The 14,410-nt window shown below is 37.0% G+C and overlaps 1 protein-coding gene across 2 annotated transcripts in view; it reads left to right on the forward strand.

Moving 5' to 3' along the window:
- The first annotated feature begins 12,353 nt into the window (after positions 1–12,353).
- LOC134663391 (uncharacterized) overlaps positions 12,354–14,410 on the forward strand; it is a 40,775-nt gene continuing 38,718 nt past the window's right edge. For both annotated transcript variants that reach the window (XM_063519758.1, XM_063519764.1), the window contains exon 1: positions 12,354–12,457. In XM_063519758.1, the coding sequence (XP_063375828.1) occupies positions 12,400–12,457 (58 nt within the window). In that variant the 5' untranslated portion in view covers positions 12,354–12,399. The remainder of the gene's footprint in view (positions 12,458–14,410) is intronic.

Raw genomic sequence — 14,410 nt, forward strand, 5'->3', positions numbered from 1 at the left:
GCTTATTGTATGAAATGAAATTTAGTTTTTATTTTTTTCTCATGTAGAAAAACATGCAATAAGTAATAAATTAAGTAATACACTTTTATATTTATTTGAAAGAAGACACAAATATATATAAGCACGTCAGAGTGGTCAGAAACAAGAACGAAAATAATTTGATCCATATACAACAGCGGATCTAGCAGTAATGCAGTGCCCTACCCTAGGTATGCTGTTCAAATCAAAAGTCGATATTGTTCCATTTGGTATATATTCGATAACTTATTCATGGACATAAGGGTCAATTTTCAAATAGGCATTTTTTGCTGTCCCACGGCTAAAATTCGAAGTCCATAGGACTAAAAGACTGGGTATGTATATATTTTCATTCAGTGTATTATAAGCTTTAAAAATCATGCACAACTGTACCAAAAATATTATTTGGTCCTGACAAAATCGCATTTGAAGTTCCAAAAATGGCGAAATTTGCCGTTTTTCGCGTGTCCCAGTGGCGGCACCGGGCAATAAAAAAAATCATAACTTTGGATGTAGGCAACGTATTATAAACAACTTTGTATTTCTATAAAGAGCATTTTCTAGAGAATTGATTTAATCATATTGATAAATTAATGCGTTTCTTAATAAAACAAGGGAAGCCTTTTTATCGCTGTCCCGCGCGGCACCTGTTTTGTTATGACTTAAATATACCCCCTTTAATCTTCTTTGTCTATTGAATAACGGTTAGATTAAATTTACAACGCAATAGTGCGGTTAGTTGGGCATCGATTGACATCAAATGTAAACCCGGAAACAGTTTAATTTCTTTAAAAACAGATAAAAATCTCTTTCGATATATTTTGGTACGACTACAACGACATTTGTATGGACTCTGAATACGTTGGTACATAGTTGGAATAAAAATGTTTCTTTTATAATAATAGTTGCAAATATAGTGTTAAAATATATAGTAAAATAAATAAGTGAATCTGTTGTATTGTGTAGGAAATATCGCTAAAAAATATTATTGGCGACATGTCGCGACATTTGTATGGCGACATTTATACGGCTATTTTGACCGTATAAATGTCGATTGTGGCATACAAATGTCGACATAGTGCCATACAGATGTCGAGAAGGTGTTATACATATGTCGTCAGGGTCTTATAAATGCAACAAAAATAATAAATAGTGGCATATACATGTTGATACTGCCATATAATGTAGAAAAAATGCCGTATAAATGTCAAAAGCGCCTTACAAATGGCTAAATAGTGTCATACAAATGTCGATCTTTAAACGTCCATATCTAGCTAACTATAAAAAGTACAGAGGTGCCTCCTACAGTATATTTTTTGTTGTTAAGAACCCTTCCTAAAACGATGATTATAAATCAGATTATTCAAAAATAAAAAATTGCCATACAAATGTCGAAAAAACACCCTCTTCAAAAATTGACCCATAAACTGCGGTGTCTCTTTTTTATGTCTAGTGAGGTGAAGTGAAACATCAGTCAATTTACGACAACATTGTGCTGAGTAAGTACCTACTTTTTGCCGGCGGAATAGTTGCGAGGGTTTTTTGAGTTCATGTATTGTAAGTACTAGGAGGAATTGTTGTCGTGTCAATATCGATGTCAACTGTTTCGTAAAGAAACTAAATAAATATAAAGATCCTCGCGAATAATGTTGATGATTAGAAACATCAAAAAACGTGCTCACCGGCACGTGGTCGGCAAGCTTTAAAAGCGTCAATTTTGTTATTTCTTTCAACTTGCTTATGCTTAACCATTCCGAGCAAACTGAAGGTACTTGATCTACTTTTCTTATTATTTCTGATTTCTGAATAGGGGATATTACTGCAATGTTCTGCCGCCAGAGTGCAGCACTACCGACTCAGTAAATTCATAGACTATAACTTATACATACTGTGCCTTAAACTGTTTTTTTGACAAGTTTTCACAGACAATAAAATATGACATTGATGCATCAAGCCGCCTTGATGTAAACAAGGGCCTACCGGTAAACGCGAAAATCGAAATTTTAGTTATCTCCGAATAACTCCGAGCTCGAATATGCAAGAATGATAGAGAGATTAGATAACAAAATTTCGATTTTCTTGTTTCGCGGTAGGCCATGTGATTGACGTGACGTGTGACGTCATGATGTGTCAATGTGATTTGTTTACTGTATGTGCCACAAAGGTGCCACCTACGCAGAGCGCCTAATATTCCCTATTGTAGTGAAACGTTAATCCAATGTTTCATTGGATATAATCCATTGGATTCATATTATTACGCAAGTTGAAAGATTGGCTGCTGTATAAATATTATTATGATTTAAATGAATATTTTTTGTAATTTAGACTAACTTTATTTAAGTATTTCTTAGACATTGAATTGAGTTATATAAGATTTATTGTACGCTCGAAATGGGCAAAATTGTTGATACCTTTATAATTTATAACATGTTATACTTTTTACACAATTTTGACAATAAAACATTATCTTAGCTTATCTTATCTTATTACTACAAGTCCAGATTAAAGAGTATATTCAAGGTAAATTTACTTCTAAAATAGTTTTGGCGTGTTACAAATTGCTTTTTATACTAAAAAAAACTTTAGATTAACAATTAATATATTTGAACGTAATTATAAACTAGGTATAATCTACGGCACAATCCAGAGCTGAAGTTTAAATGATCAATGTTAAATAGAAAAGTTATTTCAGCTAATAAATTAAAGTCAATTGAAGCAGGCGGCTGTTTAAACACGGACCGATACGGTTTCCATTCCAGAACAAATACACAGTTACGGCACAGGTTTCGCTCAATACAGCACTTTAAGCGGGTGATTTTTGTATGTGGGTTGATTAACGTTGATAAAATAACGTGCTGTGCTTTAAAATTTATTGACAGTATTTACTAGGTAAGTATATAAATACAATACAATACAAATACTCTTTATTGCACACCTCATTACAGAAAACAATACAAATAATACAGAAAGAAGAGGTAATACAGAAATATTTATTTACAGGCTTAATTGGGTTTGTGTAAAACTATGTGAACTTATGGATCTTATGGAGGTTAAATGACTATATCATATTATAAATATATGTCATTACCTACATTAGTTTATGCCTACTATTGTATAATCCGAGTAATTTAATAGGTATTTTTAATTTTTAGCTTTAGTTATTTTAATTGTATAATATAGGTAGTTAGTTTTAGTTTTATATTCATGTTACAGCAGTTTAATTTTATTATATAATAAAGATACTTATTCAAATGTTAAAAAAAAGAAACACCATAAGGTAAGCACAACAAAATCACCATCAAACCATCACAGATAAAAATCTGAATATAGATAAATCGAAATCTGAATTGAACATTTCTATTTCAGGAGAAAGAATATGCCTGCAGATAGAGCTTGAAAGGACCAACTGCTTGGACCGATTTTTGTTCAATAAGCTCGTGCAGCTTAAAATAGCGTTTCTTAATCTTAAATTTTCTATAGAAATTGGGAATTGAGTGGTATTGACGACTCGTTTTCAATTCTATTAGTAAAATTTAAATGCCTGGTAGTGGAGATATTATTGAACGAAATATGTACACGAAATCGAGCGGTCGAAATTAAATAATCGGGCCCCTGTGCCCTGTTTATCAAAATAAATTGTACCTAATACAAGCGGAAGTCTTTTTTTGACGGCTTTTGTTAGAAAGGGACTTCCACTTGTATTACAAGTTATAATCAAATCTTGTAAGTTAAATTAAACAAACTTCCCATTATTCGATGAGCAGACACTTCTCCTACTGAAGTAAGTTGGGTGACAATGGAATATTATAGAATCTTTAAAGCTCTGAGTTTCGAGACCGGAGTTGGCCACAGGAATTTTGTGATAAAACTATGTAACCTCATGTATTTCAGTTTGTTAGAATTGTCTAGTTGAGTATTAGTTGAGTTAGGTACGCATAGCATCCGCCCGCCTAGACCCCTAGCAGGGCCAGCGGGCTGTGGGGGCCCTCACTACACGGCGCTACACGATTGGCGGAGGGTCAACCGTCTCTGACTCTCCTTTCCATCGGTGTGGGTACTCTTTGACATAAGATAAGCCAGAGCCACCGGAAGGAGGCACGGTAGAATCCCAGGCATCCCATTGCTCCTTCAAAACGGTAAGAAGGGTGACGCCGGAGTGGCTTTTAGCGGGTATACCATCTCTCCCCCTCTCAATAGGAGAGGACGGCTGCAGCAGGGAGTCCCACATATCCCCCAGGGCTCCCCTGGCCGGGGGAATGGGTAACACATTTTACCACTCCGTCAACAAAAAAGAGGTACGCATAGCATTTGTATTATTTATTTGATATTTTTATTTTTACCTAGTTTTAGAATGTCATTGTACTAGAATAACTTCATTATTTGCATTTACATTATAATTTATCCGAATTAAAGTTATACAAAAACTCGAACGAAAATACACGGCGCTCTTGGGAAAAATATTAGTTTTGAAGTATTTATCTAGGTAGGATATAATAAATTAAACTAAAATAACTGTAGGTAGCGGAGGTTATCCTAACAGTATCCAAAGACTAAATTAATTGAATTACCTGCGAGAAACTCGAGACAAAACCTTTGAATAGGAACGGGAACTCCTGCATACAATATTCACTGTTCATAATTTAACCATTACGATGTTCAAATTTCTCTCGAGTGTTCAGTGTTCCGCTCAGCTTATGTAGGCTTTACAAACGTACCTACTAATATACATTAATTATGTATAATTTGGAACGAATAATAAAAGTACGAAGTGTTCGTTAATTTGGATATGGTTAGACATATTATTATGTCAGAAGTTAATGCTTACTGTACATAAGTACCTATTAATTAACCGACTTCCAAATCTTAAAGAAGGAGATTATCAATTCGGTTGTATTTTTTTTAGGGTTCCGTACCCAAAGGGTAAAACGGGACCCTATTACTAAGACTTCGCTGTCCGTCCGTCCGTCCGTCTGTCACCAGGCTGTATCTCACGAACCGTGATAGCTAGACAGTTGAAATTTTCACAGATGATGTATTTCTGTTGCCGCTATAACAACAAATACTAAAAACAGAATAAAATAAAAATTTAAATGGGGCTCCCATACAACAAACCACTTTTTGACCAAAGTTAAGCAACGTCGGGAGTGGTCATGGTCAGTATCTCAGCTCAGCTCAAATCTTAAAGGCATGGGTATAGAGATTTTTGTATTTACATCAGAAAATCAAGCATTTTCATTAAAAACTGTCGCATTTGATGAAGTGGAACTGCTGATGATGATCAGAACAGAACCCTTCAACGACGCATAGTTCACGTTTGGCAATTTTTCCTCTTCGTTATATTTGTTAAGCAAGTTAAGTTTTTAAGCCACATTTTTGTCAAGGTCTAGTTCTGATGATGGAATCCATAAGGAATCAAGGGAACTCCTCAAATATTATACGTATAGATTTTTTGTATTTTCATCATAAAAAAGCAATTACATTAAACATTGTCGCATTTATTGAAGTGGAACTGCTGATGATGACCAGAATAGAACTCTTCAACGACGCATAGTACACGTTTGGTGATTTCGAATTTCGATTTTGACTTGGACTGGGACCCGGACTCGGAACCAGAACCGGACTAATACCCGGATCCGGTTCGGACCCGGTTCAGAGGTCCGGGGACCTGGATTCGGACCCGGACTGGGACCCGGACTCGGACCCGGACCTTGACCCGGTAAACCACTATGATATCTTAACTAAATAAACCACTATGCTACCTTAACTAAATAAACCACTATGATTAGTGATTACCTACCATAAAATGTAGGTATAAAATATGATGATGCCAATCTTACTAGCCCCTCCCGCAGAAACCCCCGTACACCGCACCGCATGCGCCATTATGGGGGTGGGGTGGGCCTCACAGAACCGAACAAGGGTTGATTAGGTTAAGTTAGAACTGCGAGCCTTACAGAAACGAAATGCTACTTGAAAAGTGGGTTTGATTAGATTCGAACTGCGATCCTCACAGAACTGACAGAACCGAACTGCTATCAGAGGAGTGGGTTGGGTTAGGCTAGAACTACGACCCTTACAGAAGCGAAATACTAGTAGAAAAGTGGGTGGTTTTACCTTCTTTTCTACATAGTGCACCATCTACAATAATCTTTCACCGGCCCCTATAGAAGTCGGTTTATTTTCTTAAAAATTATTTTATAACACAAGCCATCCAGATTTGTAACAGATTTCCTTGTAGTGTACCTAATGTATCTAAGACTTAGAGAGTTAGAAGTAGAACAGAAAAAGAAGGTAGCCAAAGATAGAAGAACTTAAATACCACTTCTTCAATATATATCTTCCTAATTCCAATAAAAAGTGGGGTGCGCGGCCCTGTTTTCAAAATTGTGGTTGGTAAATTTTTTATAAAAGTCAGCTTATACAGATCTCTTCATCGAGAAACTAGCCCTTAATTTTCAATATAATGAGATTCTTTTGAACATAACCAAATTACTTGTAGAATGAAAAAAAAACACGCATGTAAAGTTATTCTGCAAGTATATAGGGCCCTCAGGGCTCCTTCACAAGTCAAACACCATAGAAACCATGAACATTTATTATGCTCTATCTTCACACATATCATAAACCGTCTAAAACCATCAATAGCGACCAGCAACAACAGTTTAATATTTAGGATTTTTAAGGTGGACTTTCGAGGTCAAAAACTAGAATTTAACAAAAGGAACGCATGAGGCGCCACGAGCAGGCCTCCAACCCCCGCCCACCTACGGGCGCGTTAGGGAATACTCCCTGTACTGAATTTGTATGGCGGGAACCGGGAATTCCCGGTTCCGGTACCGTATTTGTATAGAAAACCAGTACCGGGAGCACTCCCTAGGGCGCGTACATCTGGTGCATGTATGGACGCGGGTTTCTCTCTTGCATTTTATTATACAGCCACGAAAGACAGTTTCGTCACCAGGAAACTGCTTAAAACATCTGACACAGATGAAAAGGCCTATTATTAATATTTGTAACTTTAACATACCAAAAAACCTACCGACCCTTATTTAATGCAAGGCACCCTTTATTTGGAACCCTTTCAATGGACTACGCTACAGGGCAAGCAAGTTCACATGTACAATAGGTAACCGCTTGAGAAAATAAGGAAAATTGATATTTGTGGCACGTGAAATTCAAGGTTTCCCGGGATTTCAGTAATTTGATGCCCATAGAATAGGAACACGTGCCCCATAAAGTACTTAGTCGTTCCCCGCTAGTTTTTAGGGTTCAGTAATTCACAAGGAAAAAAAAACAACGGGTAGCACTCCGGGAGTGCCGACAGAAGTGAAAACTCAATGACTAGTCCAAAATGTCTGCAGCACTATGTATAATTGACCCATCCTTTCTATTGAAAAACTTTAGTTCCGAAATTGCTGGCCAGTGAGCTTAAATTTGTAGCGTTAATTGTTTAAAATAAACTTCGAATAGAAATTGTAAAGTTACTTTGCAGACCTCGCATCTATATATTTGGTCATGATATTTTGAGTTTTATTCACCAGTACTAGAGTTAATTTTTATTAGCGATTTCATCAAGATGTAGCTTTATTGAATTATATTGGAGTGATATAAAGTTAGAATGTAACTGTATCACTCGTATTTCAGCCCGTACAAGATTAGAACATTGAGCTATTGCTTAATATAAAAGTCCAGGTTTAAATAATTGACCTGATTATGATACGTTATGACTAAAGCTCTTTGGTGAATAACATTGTCCGTCACACATGACGTTAGCGCGTTACGCGTTACGCTGTCTCGAGTTTATCATTTTTTCCCCACCTCAAAAAGTGCTCAGCGCCGCTAAAGAAGTTTTCACTTCAAAAACGGATTCGAATCGGGCAGTTAGAGACAATGTTTGAGCTATCCTGACGTCGTTGTTACCCTGACCTAGGTCAGCAAAGTTTGCTGTGCTGTAAACATTCTTTAATTAGAGAAAAAATAAATAATCGAATATAAAATAAACAAATAGTGAAGAAAAAGCTTTCCTTCAAATGAAAACGAATTAATATGCATTCCTGAATTTGTTCCTGGGCCTCTGAGCAAAATCACACAGAATACTGAGGAGTCGTGTGCTGAATGCTAATGTTCTTTACGCGGCTTAATTTTTTCAAGCCCTCTAGGGTGAATTAAGAAAATTTACTGCCAGATGTCATCTACTCGTGATGTAACTATTCTTGTTAATATTTATTTTTGTATTTATAATTAATTTCTCAATTTAATCTCATTGTGACATCACTTGCCCGGGCATCTATTTAGGTTGTATTTTTATGTAATAGTACGAGAGACAAGCATTGTTACTACTATCATATCAATACCAGATCAATTACAGATTTTTAATATCAGAATGTACCTACGAGTAGTTCCTTGTACGCTGCTTCATATTAGTTAGTGGCTCACAAAAAATAGTAACGTTACGTTAATACTTAATATGTAACACAATTTTGACGAAACTATTAAGTCCATTGCCATTTTGTCTACGAAACCATAAAAAACCGGGCAAGTGCGACTCGGACTCGCGCACGAAGGGTTCCGTACCATAATGCAAAAAAGGCAAAAAAAAAAACGGTCTCCCCATCAAAGTACTGACCCCGCCTGACGTTGCTTAACTTCGGTCAAAAATCACGTTTGTTGTATGGGAGCCCTACTTAAATCTTTATGTTATTCTGTTTTTAGTATTTGTTGTTATAGCGGCAACAGAAATACATCATCTGTGAAAATTTCAACTGTCTATCACGGTTCGTGAGATACAGCCTGGTGACAGACGGACGGACGGACGGACAGCAGAGTCTTAGTAATAGGGTCCCGTTTTGCCCTTTGGGTAAGGAACCCTAAAAATTAGCCAACTAAGTACTAAGTGCCGACTACCGCATCCTTAAGTCTCTGTCGTCAGTATCATCATATTACTATTTTTAACCGACTTCCAAATCTCAAAGAAGGAGGTTATCAATTCGGTTGTATGTTTTTATTATAATTTTTAAAATGTTTGTTACTCCATATCTCCGTCATTACTGGACCGATTTTGAAAATTATTTTTTTGATTGTATGTATATGCATACAGATTAGTCACGTTTTTTTCAAAACCCAGTTCTGATGATGGGATCCATGAAAAATCGAGGGAAATCCTCAAATCTTAAAGGCATACATATAGTGATTTTTAGGTTTTTATCAACAAATTAAGCATATACATCCAAAAAAAGTGACAGTTGATGAAGTGGAACTGCTGATGATGACCAAAACAGAACCCTTCAACGACGCATAGTTCACGTTTGGTGATTTTGAATTTCGATTTTGACTTGGACTCGGACTCGGAATGGACTCGGACCCGGACTCGGACCCGGACTCTTACCCGGACTCGGACCCGGTCTCGGACCCGGACTGGGACCCGGTATCGGACCCGGACGCGGACCCGGATTTGGGCACGAATTCGGAACCGAATTAAGACCCGGTCTCGGACCCAGACTCGGACACGGACACGGACTCGGACCCGGACTCGGACCCGGACTCAGACCCGGACTTTGACCCGGAAAACCACTATGATACCTTAACTAAATAAACCACTATGATTACCTACCATAAAATGTAGGTATAAAGTACATATGATGATGCCAATCTTACTAGCCCCACCCGCTCAAACCCCCGTACACCCAACCGCATGCGCCGTTAAGTGGGTTAGGTTAGGTTTGAACTGCGATCCTAACAGAACCGAACAAGGGTTAGGTTAGGTTAGAACTGCGAAGTTCTAACCTAACGTAACCCTTGTTACAGAAACGAAATGCTACTTGAAAAGTGGGTTTGATTAGGTTCGAACTGCGATCCTCACAGAACCGAACTGCTATCAGAGGAGGGGATTGAGCTAGGCTAGAACTACGACCCTTACAGAAGCGAAATGCTAGTAGAAAAGTGGGTGGTTTTATCTCCTTTTCTACATAGTGCACCATAGAAGTCGGTTTTTTTTTCTTAAAAATTATGTTTTCTCATACTCGTAATTGCCCTATTTCACCTTTGAAATTTTTACCGAGTTGGCTGTGGTTACTAAGTTTGTTCTGCTTTACAGCCAGAAATACCCGCGGAAGCAACTTATTTTCAATGCAGGAAATTATTACGTGAGTACTTTTGGAAATTTTACGTGACATAATACGACGTTCCTCATTAAAGCTGTTACATAATGTGATACCTAGTAAGCATAGGTATATATATAATTGGCTTCAACTTTGTAGCGTTCATAGTTTGCGCGTTTTAAGCAGTTTCGAACTTTAACCGAAATGACCCCTTAATCGGGATAAAACTTTCAGTAGAATATTCTTGACCGCAGCCGGTCGTAGGTGAAGCTCTTGTTACCCCTAACTAAGCCTATACTTATTTATGAAGACAACAATAGTTGCATTAGCATTGCTAATAATCCTACAAATCACAAAAAGTCAAAGCATATTGATATAAATATCATTTTACCCGTGAACAAATAAACAACAATGTAATAATGCTAGAACATATTTCCACAGGAAACCAACTAGCAGATATGTTCACGAAGGCGATTCCAATGACAAAGTTTCATGAATTAAGAGTAAAATTGAATTTAATTTGATTTTATTATAATTGCATTATATAAATGTAATATGATTGTATAAAATAACAATATAAAATGATTAAAATGCAATGTTGAGCTTGTATAACAATTTGATCAAAAATAGTTTGATTAGAGTGTATATTAAATGTATAAAATACTTGAATTTTTGAGGGGGACTGTTGGTATATTACAAAAATCCAAGTCTACCTTCATTAGTTCATTCATTGTATAAATACATTCATTCATTCATTCACTCAATCTGTCATTCGTTCATAATCATTATTCTTGACTTCACTTGAATACAGAACGTTGAACAGTCAACACGTATTTTTACTTTGCCGACCCTACCTATACCTATATTTTATTTAAGTACCTAAAGATACAGTAGTTAGGGCAGTATTTAAGTAAAACATAAAGCCCGTTGTCATACTGTGAAACGGTGAATACACCGGGGCTTAGAGGATATAACCAACGGAGACGCCATGTCTATAATTTTCGGTACAAAATAGTTTGCCGTTTTTTGCGGGGGAGGGGCACATCAAATGTATAACGTCAACATAGCCATGTCAGATAAACGTCAGTCCATACATGTGGTTGACATGTGGTTGACCATTGGCCGCCTTTTTTCGACAGAGGGGAACGCCTGTTAACGACCACTCCGTTTGGTTATATTCTCTAAGCACCGGGGCATAAAGAATGAGCGCGATTTGTCATACGCGCGTATAATCCATGAACTAAAGTGGCGGGTGTAACTTCTTGAATCTTGATGTCTAATAGATATAGACGGTCAAGCAAATCTTGTCAGTAGAAAAAGGCGCGAAATTCAAATTTTCTATGGGACGATAACCCTTCGCGCCTACATTTTTTAAATTTGCCGCCTTTTTCTACTGACAAGATTTGCTTGACCGTCTATATCTAATTCATTTTCCGAATCGAGCCGGGAGTCGCAGTTCTAACTTAACATACCGGAAATAGTTCGTTTTTGTGAATATGACTTTCAATCTTGACTAACTTTACATGTTTTCTACAATCTTTGATATATACATAGTACTTAGCAGTTGCCTGTTAAATTTTGTGTCCTTCTAACACCAACAATTATCAAAATGATGGATTGGAACAAATTATTAAATGTCAGCGGCCCATCACACTTATTTATAGTTGAATAAATATACGTTACACGGCGCGATTCGGAAATGAATTAAAGATTCACTAGATATGAAATAGTAAAGATATGTGACGTTCCACGGCAAAAGGTACATTATGGCGGCTGGCGATTACGCTATTATTAACGCCGCTCCAATATTCAGCAATGGTACCTTTTGCCGTGGAACGTCACATATCTTTACTATTTCATATCTAGTGAATCTCTAATTCATTTCCCGAATCGCGCCGACAGTTATTGCTCGAAATGATATGAAAACCTTCAAATACCCCTCAACGTACATTTATATTTATAGAGCCTATTGTTACGGACCATGTTATATATTTTTCCGCGAAAATAAGGTATAATCCCTGGCTGAGCAAGACAAATAGGGAAAAGTGGAACATTTCATTTTAATCCTGACGGCAGAAAGGTCCTTCTTACCCTGGCGGGCGCTGCGCGCAGTCGGCTCGTAGGCGCGCTACGGACGGACGCGTCTACGTCCACAACGCTACGAACTCTGTGCGTATTTTGTGCTACGAAAAGTTTACATTCCGCGTATTTACAATTATTTCAGTGTGTATTCAGCGGATCATTGTAAATAGACATTTCGTGTTAAGTGCTTAATTGTTAGGAAATGATTTGTAAATTTAAGAAAGTTTTATGGATACTTCTCTATACATTAAATGTTCAAGGTAAGATTTTTTTAATTCATAATTAATAAAATCGGCCTATTGCGTGTCGAACTAAGCATAATGTAGGGTACCGTACTTTGATATAATATAAAAAGCTATAAACGAGCAATTCTTGTATATTTCTTTATTTATATATATGTCGGCGGCCGATCGTAAGATCAGGCAGATCGTAATGTTCCTGTGTAATGTTTTAACGATAGTCACATTAATCCAATATATAGGTAGGATAGGTTCGTTAGGTTGCTTCAGATGCCCGAAGGGCAAACTGTCCAGAAATAGGAGCCCCGCGTAGCGGGGCTCCGTCGACTCAGGGAACGTGTCAAAGATTTTCACGTTTCACGATATGCCTAGGAATTTCACGATATTCCTGATTTTACTATCGGCCGCCGACATATATATTTCGGGGATCTCGGAAACGGCTCTAACGATTTCGATGAATTTTGATATATATGAGGGTTTTCGAGGGCGATAAATCGATCTAGGTCTATCTCTGGGAAAACGCGCATTTTTGAGTTTTTATATTTTAGGTTTTCCGAGCAAAGCTCGGTCTCCCAGAAAAGCTATAATACCAGCAAAAGGTACCTAACTACTATCTTTATGGCAGTTGCGTCCTTTTAGAAGAGAAGTTTATTGGAAAAAACTGATTGGGTAAACCGGGTTGGATGTTCAAGTTATTTTTCGTGGAAAATATTTATTTAGCTTAATATTCTTGATTTTTTTACATATATTTGTACGCCTAGTTAGGCCCATAAAAGTTAGCGAGGAGGGGTATATTCTTGGTGACTTTCGAAGCTATTATTTTACAAATACAAATATATGGTTACATAGTATGATGGTCTTAAGTGGGTACAAAATTGTTCTACATATAGGTAGGTATATAGTATTCACTTCATAAAAATAAAAACTTACAAGGAAAGGTCCCCAACTGTCCGGTTCCGATTTGATTTACTTTTATATGTTATAGAGTAGTCTAAAGTAACAGACACGTATTTTTTTAGCTGCCCAAACTCAAACTATTGGGAGAAATCGTCATCCAAATTACTGAAAAGCGACCAAAGAGAGAGAGAGTCTTGTAGAGAGAGTTGTGTTTCTGTAGAGTTTTGTTCAAGCAAATTGCTAGTTAAGTTTGATATGTTGGAGAACATGAAAAAATAATGGACACGTGTTTTGTTATTTCGGCTCAAACTCATAATTATAATAAAAATAACACACTTCAAAGTTTCATACTTTTCATAAAAAAAACATGCCTATTGACGTAAAAAGCTTAAACATGGCAACAATTTAGTTACTTTGTTTAAGAATTTTACGTCAAAAATGTGACAGTTAGGTACGTAGGAAGTGGCGCCCTCAATATTTTTTTTTTACAATTTTTTTGTCGGATTATACTTTATCTCAGAGTCTCAGACTATTGAAAGTTAGGAACGAAATTTAACTATAGGTACCCTTTACCGCAAAATTTAAAATTACTCATAAATAATACAATCTCGGAATATCCCGGTTGCATCTTCAACTGCTCTTTCGGTCCAAGGTCCAAGCGGACCTTGCCATTATTTACGAATTTCTTTATTTATGAATTGTTTGTTTAGAAAAACAAACCTATTTCCATTATAATTATTTATATTAGGTGAAATCCGATGCCGCCCCAGGTGCCGTGGGTGACGTCATCACCAAGCTTAAATGGAGCTGGGCGGGACATGTTGCCAGGTAGAGTGATGGCAGGTGGACTAAAGTGTTGACGGATTGGTGACCGCATTCGGATAAAAGAAGCGCCTGGTGGATGACATTCGAAATATCGCGGGGCACTTTTGGATGAGACTAGCCCAGAACCGGGATAAGTGGCGTACACGAAGAGAGGCTTATGCTCAGCAGTGGACGACTGAAGGCTAAAATAATGATGATGATTACTTTACTTTCAATTGTGAAATCCAGTATGCTAAGCCAAAAGTCTATGTA

The sequence above is a fragment of the Cydia fagiglandana genome, chromosome 1, assembly GCF_963556715.1.
Source record: "Cydia fagiglandana chromosome 1, ilCydFagi1.1, whole genome shotgun sequence".
Lineage (NCBI taxonomy): Eukaryota > Metazoa > Arthropoda > Insecta > Lepidoptera > Tortricidae > Cydia > Cydia fagiglandana.